Below are 19,273 nucleotides of genomic sequence, written 5' to 3'. Positions count from 1 at the left end.
TGAATCGTTGATTGCACACTGAGGTTTTGTTTACATAAATGTATTCTTTTCTTTTCTAATATGTTCATCCCTTTTCCTTTCAAAGAAAAAGGATTCATCAATGTGCAACATCGGAAACAGCAGGTGCAGGAAACTATAGCAGGCAAGCGGTCCTACCGGCTGTCCATGAAAGTGAAGGCCTTCCCCTCGCCGGAAGTTGTATGGTAGGACCACAGTCACTTCCATACCTCTTAAGACACGTTTCGTAAGCAGAAAGATGCACATGCTCAATGACTCAGGTTTCTGAGAAAGGGTCCCTGGAGCAACCTTGGACATCCTTTTCCAGCTGAGGAGTTAATTGTACAACTGGGTCGATTACATTGGCCTTTCTGCCCACTGTTGATCTTCTCTTCTTCTGTGGCATTGGGGAGAGGTAGAGAGAAAGGAGATGGGTGCCCCAGGAGGGATCCAGAGTGGAGGGGTTCCGAGCATTCCCTTCAGTTAGTTAGCTGGTCTCTCCCAGAAGCCACATTTCCACATAGAAACCGTCCTATGATGTCAGCACTCTCTGAGTGGGATGTGATGGGCAGTAACAGAGAAGCATCATGAATGAGGTTGCTGAAAATAACTCTTTTATATCACGTACCACTGGGTTGAAAGTCCAGCCTTGTTTTAAAATTCAACAAACATCAATGAAGACAATATGTATTCATTTGCAGGAGTGGACGAATGGCCCTACTTGAACTAATTAAATTCTTTTGGCTTGAGGGTTGCATTTTCAAAAAACTCCTTACACAGTTTTTTCCTTAAAAAAAAAATCGTATCAGTACAACACCTATGCAAAACAATGTAATCTGTTTATAATCTACAGTCATTTTTTAAAATTGCTTTTTAATGTCAATATCTCTGGCTTAGGTCACTACATTTGAAACAAAGGGTATGCTCCAACTGATTAGGAAAACAGTGCATACAACTCAGTGGTGGGCCGCGTGGGATCTCTTCACCAGAGCTTATTTAGCTCAATATCAGAGGAGGGGAGTGTTGCCTTGTAGCTTCCTCTAATACTTGACAGGGAGTTTAAAAAAATAAAACTAAACATTGTACAAATGCTTTCATGTCATTGCAGTGGGAAAGAGATTTTTGTTTGTTTGTTTGTCTCATGATATCTAAAAATGTTAATAGGAAATTATTAAATTTGGCAGAACACTTCATAGTAATTTAATGACCAAGAAGTACATTAGCCTGTGCCTGACCTTATATACCATTGTCTGCTACTGCTAATCTCTTTAGTAACTAAGTAGTAAGAGACAGATAAGGTCTGGAGAGATGGATGGCTTAGTGGTTAAGGCGCTTGCTACAAAGCCAAAGGATCCAGGTTCAATTTCCCAGGACCCAGGTAAAGCCAGATGCACTAGATAGTATATGCATCTGGAGTTTATTAGCAGTGGCTAGAGACCCCGGTATGCACATGCACTCTCCAGATAGATAGATAGATAGATAGATAGATAGATAGATAGATAGATAGATAGATAGATGTGTATCTGCCTCTTTCTCTCTCTTTCATATAAATAAATAAATAAAATATTTTTTAAAATTAGCCAGGCATGGTGGCACATGCCTGTCATCCCAGGACTGGGGAGGAAGAGGTAGGAGGATGGCTATGAGTTTGAGGCTTCCTTAAGACTACATAGTGAATTCCAGGTCAGCCTGGGCTAGAGCAAGACCCTACCTCGAAAAACAAAAGACACCAAATAGTGACAGATAAAATGAAATACCTACTTTTGAAGCACTGTCTTGTTAACAGGAAGTCATTTCAAAGAATACCAAAATGATGTTGGTAATCACACATTATAGCATCATCACTTTAACTGCTTTGAAACTGAGACCCAGAGAACTCGCTCACAGGATGCCCAGTGAGGAGCCGTTCCCAAAACCTTTTCATATAACACAGTCATTTCACAGGTCAAAGGACCAGTGAAAAAAAAAACAAGACATTAAATGAAATTGATGAATATCTGAGTTGTTCTAGAAAACTTGAGAACACTGAGGCTCACCCTAGTTAGAAAGTTACTAAGTTTGGACTGGAGAGATGGGTTAGCACTTAAACATTTGCCTGTGAAGCGTAAGAACCCCAGTTCGAGGCTCAATTCCCCAGGACCCACGTTAGCCAGATGCATAAGGGGCGCACGTGTCTGGAGTTTGTTTTCAGTGGCTGGAGGCCCTGGCGCGCCCATTCTCTCTCTCTATTTGCCTTTTTCTCCTGTCTGTCACTCATAAATAAATAAGAAAGTTACTAAGTTTGGTAGAAAATTATGGCAGTAAGCACTTAGGGCAGAACCAGACTGAGCAGCCAAACCTCCTAACCCCTCCTTACTGTAAATGGATGGCATCAACTGATTCTATATTTAAAATGTTTGTAAATTCCCTAAGTTCATACTTTGTTCTGGGCCTTAACTATTCTTCCTTAAGGGGAGATCTTCTCAATCTCACTGTAGGTTCTCTGTGGAAGTGACAACTGGTGTGACCATTTATATAACTAATAAGAACTTCACATGAGCTGACAATGGGAACGTCTATTTTTATTTTTATCTGGAGAAGAGATCACGTTGACCTGGTTCACAATGGCCCTTGAGTGGTCATGGAGTCACGGAAAGTCCTGAAGCAGCTTGAGGGACTCAGACCTGTACTTGGGTCACCATGGCCACCAATATAGCCCTGTGGGTACATTAAGTTACCACGTTTCTTTTTTTCTCCTAGTTCACTTCTTCCTCTTGGTTGGTAGTTATGAAGTGTTACTCAGGCTAAAACAAACAAAAAAAGCACACTTGCCTTTACTGAACAGTTAATGTTCAGATTTTTTTTTAATGTTTTTAACATTTTATTCATTTATTTGAGATAGAGAGAGGGAGAGAGAGAGAATGAGAATGGGCATGCCAGGACCTCGAGCTACTGCAAATGAACTTCAGACGCATGCCTCACCTTGTGCATCTGGCTTATGTGGGAACTGGAGAATGGAACCTGAGTCCATAGGCTTTGCAGGCAAATGCTTTAACTGCTTAGCCATCTCTCCAGCCCAGTGTTCAGATTTTTAAGATCAACCTTGAGGGCCAAAGGCTTGACACTGATCAATTTAAAGTCACAAACTGATGTGGTAGTATTTTTAAAGTGACATTGGAGAGACACATGAAGTGACTTACCCCCTCATGCTTTTAACCACAGGTTAAAAGACGGGTCACCTGCAGTGGAGAAGTCTGCCCGTTATCTGGTCCGTGGCTATTCATTGATTATCAAAGATGTGACAACAGAGGATGCCGGCGACTATACAATCTTGCTGAGCATAAAACAGACAAATCTATTTAAAAACCTCACTGCCACGCTAATTGTAAATGGTAAGTTTACAGTTTCTACATTGTTTCGGTTCTGAAAAGACATATAATTTAAAAAGCAACCTAAATCACTTAGGGTTGAGATGTGGTTCTGTAATAGAGTGCTTACTTGTCATACATAAGGCCCTACCTAGACCAGCACCACACAAAATAAAGTAAATAATGAAAACACCATGCTGGGCATGGTGGCACACACATTTAATCCCAGCACTCGGGAGGCAGCGGTAGGAGGATCGCCATGAGTTGGAGGCCACCCTGAGAGTACACAGTGAATTTCAGTTCAGCCGGAGCTACAGTGAGACCTTACCTCCAAACAACAACAAAACACTATTCTTCTGTTCTCATCCTGACTAGCCTATGTTAATTAATCTTCCATAGGCAATATTTCTTTTGTCATTGCAATCACACTGTACATACTGTGAGATCAAGCTATTACTGCCCTTAACATATTTTTACCTTTTTAAAATAGGCATTTTCTCCACAAAATATAAAGGGGTGTATATGTGTGTGTATGTTTTCCCTGCTTACATCAAAACCAGTGAGACTTGCCCTTCATCTAAGGCCCAGGGGAAAAGCTCTGGAACAGTTCTTGACTTCTGTCTTATTCTTCATCTCTTTTCCAGTGAAACCCCAAATTTATGAAAAGTCCGTGTCATCATTTCCAAACCCACCTCTCTACCCACTGGGCAGCAGACAAGTCCTGACTTGCACCGTGTATGGAATCCCTCAGCCTACAGTCAAGTGGCTTTGGCACCCTTGTAACCACAATCACTCTAAAGCAAGGTAGGGACCATTAGATTCTTGACTATTTCTCAAAAACGTTTTGCCCCCCTCCAGTGAACATTGTTCAGTGGTCCCAGGTGGGAGTTTACAGAGGAAATGTGTGGTGTACTTGAGGTAAAGACTGTCCCTGCTTTGAAACAGGCAGACAACAGCTACTTACACTTGCTCACTGAAGACGCCCCTGCCACCAGCTCCCTGTTGATCACTTTTTTCTCAAGCATACAGCGTTAGGATAGTGACAGAAGAACTAGTGTTACCCTAGGAGCTAGTGTTACCCATGGAGCACACTGGAATTCTGTTCCCTTGTTTCCTAGTTGAGAAGCCCTAGACATTAGCTAAATCACTGTGTTGGGTAAAATGGTCTTCTCGCTTTTGATTTTTAGTTAATTGGCTAGGATTCAAGGTCTTCCCAATCTGCATGGCCATGGTGCTTCTTGTTTGGGATGTTGCTCCCACTTTTCTATTTGGCTGAAATTTGCTTCTACATGTCTGTCTGTCTCCTAAGAAGTCTGTCTTTGTCAATTATCCCATCACCTTTCCTGTGAACCCTCCTCCTGCCTCTTTCTGACTCATTCATCTCTGCAGTGTGCAAAGCCCTTTGTTATGTCACTCCCAGTTACTTGAGTCAAGAGAAGGAACCGAGCAGTATCCAGGCAGCCTGTAGATGCTCAGTGTGACCCTTCCCAGTGCATCCCTCCCGGCCCGCTTTTAATAGTCCAGCATTTCCTTTGCATCCTGTTCATGACTGAGCCCTGTGTGTTTTTTCCTCTTTTTGTTTAGTCTAGAGAGATGATACCTGGGATAGTTCACGGGAGCTAATTGGAAGAACAGGAATAGAATTGATAGGTACAACAGTAAGATACTATTGAAACCACCTCAAAATTATCACTGTGCCAAAATTGTTTCCTTATTGCTTTTAACTCTATGTACAGAATGTTTGAGAGGATCACTGTTAAACAAAACCAAACTAAAAAAAAAAAAATCTAGCCAAATAAAAAATAAATAAGAAATAATTCTACCATAAACAAATGCAAGTGGCTATTTAGTTTTCTAGATTCTTCTTGTAATTCCAACTGTTCATCTGGTAACTTAACCCTTTGCTTAGGGCATAATATATAGTAGTGGAAAGTTACTGTGGATTATGGAATTCCTGAGAAGTAGCTATTTCCACATGTGTCTGAGTTTTCATTTGTGAGACATTTTCTAAGTATAGAAACATAGAGAATCAGAGCACTTGTGGACATCTCATTGAAAATGCAGTGAGTGAGATCTACTAAGATTTTGTTATACTGTTGCTTTGAGCTAAGCAGCCATACTGAGGGGCTCACCCTAAAGTCTTGATGCTTGTGCTAGTATGAAAATAAATTAACAACAAAGAAAACTAGTGGATGAGGATAAACTATAGAGTTAAGTTTTTTGTTTGTTTGTTTTGTCCTAATAAGGTCTCACTCTAGCCCAGGCTGATCTGAAATTCACTGTGTAGTCTCAGGGTGGCCTAGAACTCTTGCCGTCCTCCTACCTCTGCCTCCCAAGTGCTGGGATTAAAAGCATGCACCAGCACTACCCAGCAAGAGTTAAATTTTTATGATAACATAGCTTTTTATAGATAATCTAAAAATTTTTTTTGAAGGTTTAAAGAGACTTTATAGATACAGAGAAGGAAAATGGAGGGAGTACAGAGAGCTTCTGCCATGAGGGAGGCAAGAGAGGGCAGAGCCCAGCCTGTGACCCAAATCGGAGTCAGTTACAGATTCTGGGTGGGGGCTGAGTGACCAGCCACCATGTCAAGTTTGGGGGCTGACCTTAGCCAACCACAATGTCAGGATCAGATTTAAACCTTCCAGGAATGCTCCTTCTCAGGGAAGGGCTCAGGTTGTTTATGGAAAAACAGATCTAGGGAACTCCTTTAGGCAAGAGATATGCAGAAGCCAGATTCTTCTCAGATCTCTAACAGAATGGAAACTGCAAGGATAGGCCCAAAGACATTTCTGCTTTTTGCTTTTGGGGTCCGGTCACCTTAACTGCCTCAATCCCCCATCCCTCTGAAGATGTAATCCTAACTGCCATTAGGGAATTGGGCAGAGAGGTCTAGCTTCTTCAAGCTGAGTGGGGTCATTGGGTGTGGCAGTTGGGAAACTTCTCTGGTAGGACTACCTAAGGGATCCCAAAGATGTATTGGTGAAGTATGGCAAGATAGTCCTGGAAGAAAATGTTGGGGAAAAAGAATAAAAGGAAGAGCCAGGTGTGGTGGCGCACGCCTTTAATCCCAGCACTCAGGAGGCAGAGGTAGGAGGATCGCCTGCCATGAGTTCAAGGCCACCCTGAGACTACACAATGAATTCCAGGTCAGTATGAGCTAGAGTGAGACCCTACCTCAAAAAATAAAAAAAAATAAATAAATAAAAAAGAAGAAGAAGAAGAATACCTATGAGGGTTATGATAGGTATAATCTTTTTTCACCATTAAAAACCTGAGATCTGGGCTGGAGAGATGGCTTAGTGGTTAAGCGCTTGCCTGTGAAGCCTAAAGACCCCGGTTCAAGGTTCAATTCTCCAGGACCCACGTTAGCCAGATGCACAAGGGGGCGCACGCATCTGGAGTTCGTTTGCAGTGGCTGGAGGCCCTGGCGCGCCCATTCTCTCTCTCTCTATCTATCTCTCTGCCTCTTTCTCTCTGTCACTCTCAAATAAATAAAAAATTTAAAAAAAAAACAAAAACCTGAGATCCTTGGGCTGGAGGGATAGCTTAGCAGTTAAGGCACTTGGCGGCAAAGCCAAAGGACCCAGGTTTGATTCTCCAGGACCCATGTTAGCCAAATGCACAAGGTGGCACACGCATCTGGAGTTCATTTGCAGTGGTTAGAGGCCCTGGCATGCCCATTCTCTCTCTCTCTCTCCCTCCCTCTTTCTCTCTGTCAAATAAATAAATAAATAAATATAATGTTTAAAAAAAAAAAAACAACCTGAGATCTAGGCACACACCTTTTATCCCAGCACTTGTGAGGCCCAGGTAGGAGGATTGCTGAGAATTCTAGGCCAGCCTGAGACTGCATAATGAATTCCAAGTCATCCTGAGCTAAGGTGAGACCCTACCTTAAAAACCTAAAAATGAAAAAAAGAAAAGTATCATTTAATCATTTGGGGCTGGAGAAATGGCTCAGCAATTAAAGGCCCTTGCTTGCAAAGCCTGAGGGCCCAAGTTCAATACCCCAGCACCCACATAAAGCCAGATTCTCTCTCATTCTCTCTCTCTCTCTCTCTCTCTCTCCATCTGTGTGTGTGTGTGTGTGTGTGTGTGTGTGTGTGTGTGTGTGTGTATGCATTCATACAAAATATATTTTATTTATTTGCAAGGAGAGAGAGTCATGGAGCCAGGGACTGGGGAGATGGCTCAGTGATTGCCACTAACCAAGCATGAGAGCCTGGGATGGCCTGAGACCACTGGACATCCCATAACCTAGATAAAATGCTGCGCATGGCCACTCAAATCTGTAACCCCAATCTGCATGGGGACTGTAGTTGTGGGGGCCTCAGAGACCAAAGAATTGCTGTACCTGGCTGGACACCCCCACCCAGCTCCAGTTTGTGGTAGAGATTCTGTGTCAAGGAAGTACACCAACGCTCTTCTCTGGCCTATGAACAGTGCTGCTTCTATACAAACATGTGCAAATAGCACACATTACACACTCCACTTCACAGACCATACACATAAATACACACACATTTTCCTTCCTCACCAGTGGAGCTGAGAAGTGTGCCTCTGTCCACACACCCCACAGTTTATTCTCTCAGAAAATTGATTTACTGGGGCTGGAGAGATGGCTTAGTGGTGAAGGCACTTGCCTGCAAAGCCAAAGGATGCAAGTTCTATTCCCAGTACCCATGTAAAGCCAGATGCACCAGGTGTATGCACCACGTGGCGCCTGCCTCTGGAGTTCATTTGAAATGGCTAGAGGCCCTGGCGTGCCAATTCTCCCTCTATCTCTTTGTCTCTTTCTCTCTGGGTGTCAAATAAATAAATAAAATACTTAAACAAAAGAAAACCCTGAGATCCACTAACAGAACCGTTCACCAAATGGCCCAGTGTCATCTGACATGGTTTGAGTGTGTTTCTGTAGGTTTGTAAAGCAGGTGAGACGTTAGCAGAGTTATACGCACAACTTTTAACCCCAATAATGGCACACGTATCACCCTGGGCAATGGCGAGGATATATAAACCCCTGTGATTTTGTATCATTTCCTTTTTCATCCCTTTGATCCTCTAGTTTATTTTTGAAGCCCCAGATTTGTAATTGATGTATTATGGCCAGCTAGTTAATATAGCTAAAGTTAATATAAAAAGGGACTCAGACAACTCAAATTGTATCATTTCCTGGAGTCTAACAAATATTTAAAAACTAACAAAACTACTATCAGAGCCGGGTGTGGTGGTGCACACCTTTAATCCCAGCACTGGGGAGGCAGAGGTAGGAGGATTGCCACGAGTTCGAGGCCAGCCTGAGACACCATAGTGAATTCCAGGTCAGCCTGGGCTAGAGTGAGACCCTACCTCGAAAAAAAACCAAACAAACTACTATCAGCTAAAAATTTCTCCTTAAAAAACATGGTCATATGGTTTATGCAAGTAAGCTCTATTTTAACTGAATAATACTGTGAGGTTTTGTTGTTAAGTTTACAATTCATTCTTATAAAACATTAGTAGTAAACCCTGGTGAGCTATCACACAGTAGATTAACCTTAAATAACAATTATGTGCTACATCTTTCAAAAATATCCAGGAGGGGATATTGACCTTCCCCGACGAAGAACTGATAAATGCTTGAAAAGACTGGTAGGTTTAAATGGACCTAGCTGTGGTAAAATGTATACATCTGTCAAAGTATCTCCCTGAATGCCATTGTACAGTTTATGAGTTCTCATTGATCAGTTTTAAGAAAACATGAATAAAATGGGGTGGGGTTTGAAATTCATATAGCTAATGAGCCTAGAAGTCGAACGGAATCTTTCTTTTCCTTTTCTACATATGTGGTGTCAAGGCTCTAAGCAGAGTATTTCTTTTAAATATTTAGGAGCATTAAAGTAAGTTGAATGAATTTTAGGACTGAACTAGGAGGAATTTCTGGATATCTTTTCTTTATCCTCACCCACTGATAGTCTTCAAGATCTTGCTAAATCTACTCCATGTTGGTCTAGTATAAACCTAGGAAACGTCTATGAGAGTATTCAGCTCCTAGTACCTTTCACGTGTCTAGCCACAAAATATAAAGATAATGAATTATGCTTTGTGGAGAGCGGTGACATATACGGAGAAGATCCTTGGTAACATTCGATGCAACAGTGTTACTTAACTAGCATTCTAGGGGAAGGACACATTTCTCTAAGACCCATCAACTTCTAAAGAACTTGAAAGGGAATTTTTGCCTCATACAGAGCTAATTTCACAATGAGAAATTTTAACAAATATTTCTGAGAAATGCACAGACATTGTGGGAAGTAAAATGCAACTTTGCTGTACTTTAAAAATAGAAACCTAGTAGGTCTGAGGGGAAATGTAGATTTGAGGAAGACATAATTTATGACTTTTACAGGAAGAAAAAAAAAAAAGGAAGTATAGACGAGCTAGGCAAAAGTCAAAGGAAGAATAAATAGAAGAGTGGGAAGGAAGGATGAAACAGCTCTCTCTGCTCAGTGGCGGTCCCATTCAGAGGTCCCACCCTGACAGGAAGTGGTTCTGAGCCACCCTCTAGGGTGGCCAAGGCTGGGGAGGACAGAGCAGCTGTGTGGGTCAGTTGCATCCACCCCTAGCTGCCCATATGCGAGTTCTGGAACGTCACATGGCCCCTGCATTCTGAGCAGTGACGCAAGACGAAGCCCAGAGTTGGTCTTGATTTCAGGCCCCAGCCCTGGTGCGCTTCTCCAGGAAGCATTGCCCAGGGCCAGGACACAGAGCTCTAGGGACAGGGGACAGTGTAAGGCTGGAGGCAAGGGGCCCCTCCCTAGGTGCTTGTGGACCCTACAAGAGGATGGGGAAAGGACAGTTTTAGCATCAGGTCTGTGTCTCACGTTATCAGGTCAGTTTCTCAGGAAGAATCTAGGCGCTTAAAGGCTGCCCCCTCCCCTTTTTTTTTTTTTTTTTTTTTAATGAGAGAGAGAGCAAGAAAGAGAGAGAGGGAATTGGCGTGTCAGGACCTTAGCCTCTGACATCGAGCTCCAGACGCATGTGCCACCTGTGTGTCTAGTTTATGTGGGTTCTGGGGAGTCAAACCTGAGTCCTTAGGCTTCGTAGGGAAGCGCCTTAATCACTAAGCCATCTGTTCCTTTTATTTATGTGTGTTTGATGCCCAAACAAGACCCTCAGGTAACAACCACAGCATTTATGCCCAAAAGTATCCTTGAGCTCACAGATGCAAGATGGGGTATAGGCCATTCTTGATGGCTCAAGTCACCTCTCCCATTAATGTCCAGACCTATGTGGTTGTTTTAAGGTGGGCTGTTTTTGCTTTTTTTTTTTAATTGTTTTTATTTTATTTACTTATTTGAGAGCATCAGACAGAGAGAGAGAAAGAGGCAGAGAGTGAGAGAGAGAGAGAAGAATGGGCACGCCAGGGCTTCCAGCCCTGCAAACGAACTCCAGATGCGTGTGCCCCCTTGTGCATCTGGCTAATGTGGGTCCTGGGGAATTGAGCCTCGAACCGGGGTCCTCAGGCTTCACAGGCAAGTGCTTAACCACTAAGCCATCTCTCCAGCCCTGTTTTTGCTTTTTAAAAGTGGAACTTATTTTTAAAATGTAGAATGCATCTGAGACTTTACTATCAGGAGGTTCAACTCCTGTTACCTTTGATGACTCCGGTTATGTTCAGTGAGCAAGCATTCTTTATGGCACAGACCACTTATTCCCATCTTAAGTTCTTTGTCATAAATAACAATGAACATTTTCAATAGATACAGTTGTAAAATACAATAAGTTAATTGCCACTAATGGAAAAAGTACTAGGTAACATTGACTGTACAAAAATGTCATTTAAAAAAAAATAAGCTGTGATTGCCAGTGATTTTTTTAAACAAATTTATGCCACTTATAGTGCATTACTATTGCTCCTATCATATAAATTGATGCGGCACATCACCAGTACTAAACCCAAGTGCCTGATGTTAACCATCTCATCTCATGAAATACTTAATAGGCATGAACTGTATGTTAAGCATAAACCTCGTTCATCACCAGCATTTCTAAAAATTATGTAAGATCAAATTGTGCGGCAATGACTTGTTGGATCTATCTATGTAGCCACAGCATGCCGTCTCAGAGCTGGAGACAAGGGAGTCAAGGAAGTGGGTTATATTCTTGGCACCGCCCCTGACCTCTGGATGACCTTGGCCAGTTATTTAATCAGTGCTTGCATTTCCCCTCTCTAAATGGCAACTAACTGTTGGCTTCCCTTTTCCTCTAGTCTACAACTATAGGGGCGTTCAATGAGAAAAAAAAAAAAAAAGATCACTTTAAATTACATGTTCTTCATTCAGAAAAAGATGTGAAGTGATATCATACTGATTTCCCTTCTGCTAAAGCAACCTGACCACTAACCGAAGGCTAATGCCAAATTAACAGAAGAATGTAACTTGTGACAGCAGAATGTTTACAAGAAAAGTCTTGCGTGTAACTGGTACTCAGTGAATTGACTTAGTGATTATAACATTCATAATTACGAAGTAAAAAAAAGAAAAAAAGGCTGGGAGTGGAACTCAGTGATGGGACACTTGTTTAGTATGGGTGAAGTTCTGGGTTCCATCCCCAGCAACACAAATTAAGGAAGGGGGAAAAAAAATCAGTGAAAGAAAGAAGAGTGCAGCCACCCTTCCGCCATTAATATCAATCCATATTTTCACCAGTGCCAACCTGGACCACCTCTGCCAGCCACAGGCCAGTGGAATCATGATCTCTGCCCACTGGCTCTAAACCTTGTTCATTTGGTCTTTTGCCAGTGAGTACCCCCATGATGGCAAAGACAGCCGTGGAGCCTAAACTTACGGAGGGTTGAATGGATACAGTGGTCCTTATTACTTTCTTGGGAATGGTGGGCTTCCTAAGAAAAATCTTTGATGGTCTCTCAAATAACTGCTTCCAACGGGCTGAAGTAGTCCGTTATGTCCAAATAATTGTATGTGGGAGAAAAATTAAATTGAAAGGAATGATTCCTGCTACTCAGCGACAATTCCGACACCCCATTTCTGAAACACTCCATAATAGAATACTAATGGCTGAGAGGGACGTCTGAGGAAGCTGACCAGTCCAGGACTGTGGGGCTCGCCCTTTGCTATTGAGGGGAGGAGGGATGGTCTACAGGGCGGGGGAAGACAGGCCCTGGTAATTGCATTTCACTATTGTTTACATTTGTAAATTGGCAAGGAACGCAAGCCCGATCATTAGGGATGTGTCAGAGAGAGAGCATTCTAGAGACACAGCTTGTGAATCAGTGCGATTTGTAAAATTAACAAACCACAAACATAACAACGGTTCATGGTAGTGAATCAGAACTGCGCTACGGGAACCAGATTTAATCGGCCACCAGCATGAAATGTCTTTCATATTTGAGCTACAAATTTTCTGTCTACAAAACTGAAAATTCTCATCACTAAATTGAAAGAGTCCACATTTACCTGTGGGCAAACTATAGGTTAGGTATCTGAAGGGAAGTGGTAATTTACAAAGACCACTTCGTTAGAAATATAATCACCTCATATTTCCATGTGTCTAAATTCACTGTGTAGGTATGCATAGATATGCAGGCTTGAATCGGGCAGGCCATGGAGAATCTGAATTTGCCACAAACAAAACTTTGAAGGAAACCCCCTTGTCCAAAGCCCACTTTAGCAGGACACTGGAGCTTGAACAAAGCCACGTAAAAGTGGCCATCAGGTCCAGGAGGCTTTTATCACCAGCCAGAGGTGCATGTCCACTTACTAAGGAGAACTTCTGGCATTCGATTACATAATTGCTGGGTAGGGAAGTACACTCTACCCCATGTGAGTGTCCAGACAGGAGCCCTTATTAATATGTCCTACAAAGTCCTGAGGACAGAGTACCAGTTTGTTTGCCAAATGCCGTTTTTTCCACTTGTCTGTGTTTGGCAAGAGTCCTCCCCGCCCGCCCCCCCCCCCACTTCACAGGACCACAGTGACTCTAACGAGCAATTGTCTCTGATGAGTTAACTGTCTCTTATTATTGCTATCAAACTTTTCAGTATGTGTTTTAAATTGAGCCAAAATGTTGATTTATAAGAAGCCCATGCTGGGCCATTTTTATTACGGTCTTTTCAGAAGAATGCAGCATAACTTCCCAGAATTAGTAATAGCAAAAGATAGCGACACACAATTGGAAAGATAACTTGTTTTAAACATTTCTTTTTTCTTTTAAATTTTAAACCTTTTATGTATTTATTTGAGAGAGAGAGAGAGAGAGGGGCAGATAGAAAGAGAATGGGCGCACCAGGACCTCCAGCCACTGCAAACAAACTCTGGTTGCACGTGTCACCTGGCTTACGTGGGTCCTACGGAATCAAACTGGGGTCCTTTGGCTTTGCAGGCAAGCACCTTAACCTCTAAGCCATCTCTCCAACCTGGAAACTTTAAATGAAAAGCCATATACAGAGACTTTCAAACACTAGATGTACACCTTTATCACTGATACTAGAAGTGAATGACCTGACACATGATCCTCAGGGGACAGGTAAATAAGTCTGATCAGATGTAAGACCTGCCCCTTTGCTGGGACCATCTCCATTGACCTGGTGGCCTGCTTGCTGAGATATGAACTCTGGTTTGTGGTTTCAATGTAAAACTCAATGCTCTTTTAACTGAAAATAAATAAACAAAAACAAATAAACAAAAACCAGAGCTAGAGAGATGGTTCAGTGGGAAAAGGTACTTGCTTGCAAAACCTACCGGCTTGGGTTCAATTCCCCAAAACTCACATAAAGCCAGATGTACAAAGTGGTGCACGTGTCTGGAGTTTGTTTGCAGTGGCAAGAGGCCCTGACACGCCTATCCCCCAACCTACCCTTGCCATCCTTCTTCCTGTCTCTCAAATAAATAAATATGAATACCATATATATATATATATATATATATATATATATATATATATATATATATATTTCATTTGAAAGCAGAGAGAGAGAGAGAGAGAGAGAGAGTGCAACCAGGGCCTCCAGCCACTGCAATCAAACTCCAGATGCATGTGCCACTTTGTGCATCTGGCTTTACATGGATACTGAGGAGTTGAACCTGGGTTGGTGCTATGCAGGCAAGTACCTTAACTACTGAGCCATTTTTCCAGACCATTAAAACATTAAAAAAAAAAAATCCTGGGAAGACGGAGAAGAGTACATAGGATTTAGACTGAAGCTCAGGAGGCGCCTTTAATGAGTGTCTAGCCCTTAGCCTTGCTTCTTAATAATCCCTATGGAAGGCTTCTGAGATGTCTCTCATCCGCAAGTTGATCAGTGGGCCCTTTCTAGGGACCCAAACACTGTTCATCTCTCTCTCTCTCTCTCTCTTTTTAAAATAGTTTATTTTCTTTAGTTGAGAGAGAGAGAGAAAGAAGTAGAAAAGGAGAGGTAGAGAGAGGATGGGCATGCCAGGGCCTCACACAGCCCAGGCACGTATACAAGGAGGGTAATTAAAGGAAATAAAAGTGAAGAACTAGAAGAAAGTGATGGGAAACCAGGGCATATCATGGATGAATGAATGAGATGAGCTACATATGCCCTGATAGTCATTTCAAATGATTAACTCAGTTACATGTAGAGAATCTTAGACATTTTTTAAAAAATGATGGGGCTGGAGAGATTGCCCAGTAGTTAAGGTGCTTGCCTGCAAAGCCTAATGACCCAAGTTCAATTCCCCGGTACCCACAAAAAGCCAGATGCACAAAGTGGTGCATGCATCTGGAGTTTGTTTTCAGTGCCTGGAGACCCTGGCACACCCATTCTTCTTTCTGTGCCAGGAGTGGTGGGGCACATCTTTGATGCCAGCACTTTGGAGACCAAGGTAGGAGGATAACTGTGAGTTCAAGGCCAGCCTGAGACTACATAGTGAATTCCAGGTCTGCCTGGGCTAGAGCAAGACCCCGCCTCAAAAAAGAAAAAAAAAGAAAAAGAAAAAGTAGCCAGGCGTGGTGGCGCACACCTTTAATCCCAGCATCTGGGAGGCACAGGTAGGAGGACTGCCGTGAGTTCCAGGCCCCCCTGAGACTACATAGTTAATTCCAGGTCAGCCTGGGCCCGAGTGAGACCCTACCTCAAAAAAACCTAAACAAAAAAGAAAAATAATTTTTTTTAATGAGTGAAGGTTTATTGTACAATTGAGAATTGGCTCAAAGGTAAATAATTTACTTCCTCCTGGCTCACAGCTAGGTAGTGGCCATCCCTGTATCAGACCCCGTTTTCCAGCCCGTGGTTCTTGCCACCCTGTTGCAGCCAGTCCCCATGGCAGGTGCTCATGATCAGAGAGAACAAAACTGGCCAGTGGGGTGTGGCTGATGGCAAGAGCAGCAGTTCAGAGGAAAGGCCCCCAGGAGGCGGGAGCTGGGGTCTGTGCTGACAGCTAGGCCCTGGAGAGTCCGATGGAAAAGGACAGGGACAACGATGAGGCAGTGAGTGATATGGGGGACAGGTGTGCGCTGCGTGTCAAGGAAGATGTGCCCAGGAGACTAATCTGGTCGACTCATCAGTTCGGATTGAGAAAAAAATAAAATAAAAGTCACCATTGCAAACGACAGCCTGCCTCTGAGCTGAAGGACTGAAGGTGGGAGGGGAATAAAGCTCAGCTTCAGCTCCCTGGACACGCCTGGAAGTTCTGCTCTCAGTGGACCGGAAGTCTGCTTTGCCACTTCAGATAAACTGATGGCCTTTTACGCACTCTTTAATGCTGGTTATAGTTACCATATACGACAGGAATTGAATCCCTGAGACTGTCTTCCTTGTCTGAAAATCTAGGCCATAAAAAAAAAAAAAAAAGAAAGAAAGAAAAATTAAGCTGGAGAGATGGCTTAGCGGTTAAGCGCTTGCCTGTGAAGCCTAAGGACCCAGGTTCGAGGCTCGATTCCCCAGGACCCACGTTAGCCAGATGCATAAGGGGCATACACATCTGGAGTTCGTTTGTAGTGGCTGGAGGACCTGATGCCCCCATTCTCTCTCTCTCTCAATGCCTCTTTCTCTCTCTATCACTCTCAAGTAAATAAATAAAAACAAGAAAAATTTTTTAAGAAAAGAAATTGTGTACAGGCTGAGGAGCTGATGCAGTGGTTCAAAATAGCTTGCAAAGCCTGCTGACCCAGGTTCAATTCCCCATCTACACACATAAAGTTGGCTGGGCATTTCTGTGTAGTGGCAAGAGACCCTGGTGCATCCACCACCACTAACATAAATAAATAAATTAATTAATAACTAACAAATACATAAATTGCATGGATGAACCTTATTCCATTTTTGGGGTGGGCCTTAGTGTTCCCAAGGCCTTGTGTGTGTCACCGAGCAGTTGAAGCCTTCTTGACTAGTTATCCATTGTGAGCGTAGAAAAGTCTGTAACCAAAGACAGCCCAAGCAAGTGGGTACAGGTGACCTAGAGCCAGACAGTTATGACTGGTAGAAAACATATGGCCCAGAATGTTCCTTAAAGACAAAAGTTGTTAAATGCTTACCTGTAGGGTGTTGCAGTTTGAATCGATCATCTCAATTTCAATGACCTATCAGGAAACGGCCGCAGTGGCCATGCGAGGGTGACCACAAATGAGCCGGGCAGTTGGAAGCAGTCCAGGATTGCTTTTGTGTCACATTAAAATGACAACTGCTTAGACATTAAAAGGAATCCTTTTTGGTCAAAAGCTTATGAGCCCCAAGGGTGATATGTTTTTAAGAAGTCTATGTGATGACGTCAGGAGCCAACTGGGTAAGGTGTTAGGATGTAGAAAGACCATGTAAGTCTCGGGCTCTAAAACCCAAGTCCTGGTTCTGCCACCTAGTGCCACCTACCCATCAAAAGAAACCTCTCTCTTGAGTCCAGATTTCCTACGTTGTGGGAGGAAGTCAGCGCTGACCAGGAGGCGCTGTGGGTGGTGAGAGAGATGGGGGTCCGCATTGTTCTCAGCCCTGTGCGTGGCGCACGGCAGGTACGAAGCTTGTGTGCTGAACGTTGCCCGGTCCCGTAGGTCCTCCCCGGGCAGCTCTGGGGCATGGGCTTGCAAAACCACGCCCCTCTGAAGAGAGGCCACATCCACATTCCTATCTCGGGGAAGCTGGCGGTCTGTAGTCCCCAGTATGACAAGATGATCCGGGTTGCTGGTCTGCTGTTCTCCTGGGAAACCTGCTCGTGTCCTTGGGCAGGTGTTCCATGGTGCCATGTTCCAAAGATGGGACCAGAAATGGCGGGGAGTCCTGATTCCATCAGAAATTAGAGGAGCTCCAGTAGCCTGGGTCAAGTGCCTTGAATTCTTCCTCGGCTTCTAGATGCTCATGGAATCAGGTCCGACTCAGCCCGGAGTAGCCTATGTCCCCTGGCATTTTACTTTCTTGCCCTGCTATTTTTCAATAACTATGACTTGTCTCCTCAATACACAGAGACATTCTTTAGTGACAGAAGGGAGTGAGTTACGTGCCTCTTTCAAAGGACCATGATTTTATCTCACAACTGGAATTTGAGTAAGAAAGCCATCTTTTTAAAATTTATTAAAATTTTTACTTATTTAAGCCGGGCATGGTGACGCATGCCTTTAATCCCAGCACACGGGAGGCAGAGGTAGAAGGATCGCCGTGAGTTCAAGGCCACCCTCATACTACCTAGTAAATTCCAGGTCAGCCTGGACTAGAGTGAGACCCTACCTCAAAAAACCAGAAGAAAAAAAATTATTTACTTATTTGAGAGGGAGGTATAGATAGAGGGAATGGGTGTGCCAGGGCCTCTAGCCACTACAAATGAATTCCAGATGCACACACCACCATGTGCAACTGGTTTCCATGGGTCATAGGGAATCGAACTTGGGTCCTTAGGCTTCCCAGGTAAGCTTTTTTTTTTAATTTTTTTTTTTGGTTTTATTTTTATTTATTTATTTGAGAGCGACAGACAGAGAACTAGGCAGAGAGAGAGAGAGAATGGGCACGCCAGGGCTTCCAGCCACTGCAGACGAACTCCAGATGCATGCGCCCCCTTGTGCATCTGGCTAATGTGGGTCCTGGGGAATCAAGCCTCGAACCAGGGTCCTTAGGCTTCACAGGCAAGCACTTAACTGCTAAGCTATCTCTCCAGCCCCCAGGTAAGCTTCTTAACCACTAAACCATCTCGCCAGCCCCATCTTTTAATTTGAATCAAAATGGCACTAGTAATTATGAGTCAGTATTTTTCCCCATTTCCTGGGGAAAGGAGAAGACCACCATCAGTTGTTTTTCTGTTTCCCATTAGATCAGAAGACGCCTTGTCACACACGTGTCAGCGTCATTTCCCCAGGCTGAAGCTGTCCAGGACTGCCAGTGTATCAGGGACTGATACAGCTGAGCCAGGCTTATCTAGGTCCCCATCAGGTCCTGTCTTCATTAATAGCCATCACTGTGAATGGACAGTCACCGAAGGTGGGGACACAGTGGTTAGTTTAGGAGGTGTGTGCAAGGTCATTCCATGGTCACTAGTTCCCTGCTTTTCAGCGCATTAAGTGACTGTTGGCAGTTTGACACCTGGCGGAGTTGGGACCACATCTAATCAGGACAGTCTGTCAGGATCCACTCTCCTCACCCAGCCCCTGGCTGAGCCCAGGTGACTTCTGGGTGACTGGTCTCTGTTCTTCAGTGGCTCTCAGTAAAAGTTCGGCTGACATTCCTGTGTGCCAGGTCCTCCACTCAGCCCACACTCACTCTCTCCCTGATATTTGCTGATGGCAAAAGGATATTCTTTTTTTTTTTTTTTTTTTTATGGAGGGGGTTGATTTTTCAAGATAGGGTATCACTGTAGCCCAGGCTGATAAGGAATTCACTATGGAGTCTGAGGGTGGCCTCAAACTCATGACAGTCCTCCTACCTCTGCCTCCCGAGTGCTGGGATTAAAGGAGTATGCCACCACGCCTGGCAAGGGATATTCTTC

At 43.5% G+C, this 19,273-nt stretch overlaps 1 protein-coding gene across 2 annotated transcripts in view; it reads left to right on the top strand.

The window, feature by feature from the left end:
- Flt1 (fms related receptor tyrosine kinase 1) overlaps positions 1-19,273 on the top strand; it is a 207,716-nt gene that overhangs the window by 67,419 nt on the left and 121,024 nt on the right. For both annotated transcript variants that reach the window (XM_045153903.1, XM_045153904.1), the window contains exons 8-10: positions 86-203; positions 3,199-3,368; positions 3,989-4,148. In XM_045153903.1, the coding sequence (XP_045009838.1) occupies positions 86-203; positions 3,199-3,368; positions 3,989-4,148 (448 nt within the window). The remainder of the gene's footprint in view (positions 1-85; positions 204-3,198; positions 3,369-3,988; positions 4,149-19,273) is intronic.

This window comes from Jaculus jaculus, chromosome 7 (assembly GCF_020740685.1).
Source record: "Jaculus jaculus isolate mJacJac1 chromosome 7, mJacJac1.mat.Y.cur, whole genome shotgun sequence".
NCBI lineage: Eukaryota > Metazoa > Chordata > Mammalia > Rodentia > Dipodidae > Jaculus > Jaculus jaculus.
The sequence above is the reverse complement of the archived record's forward strand: the minus strand, read 5'-3'. Positions and strand labels throughout refer to the sequence as shown.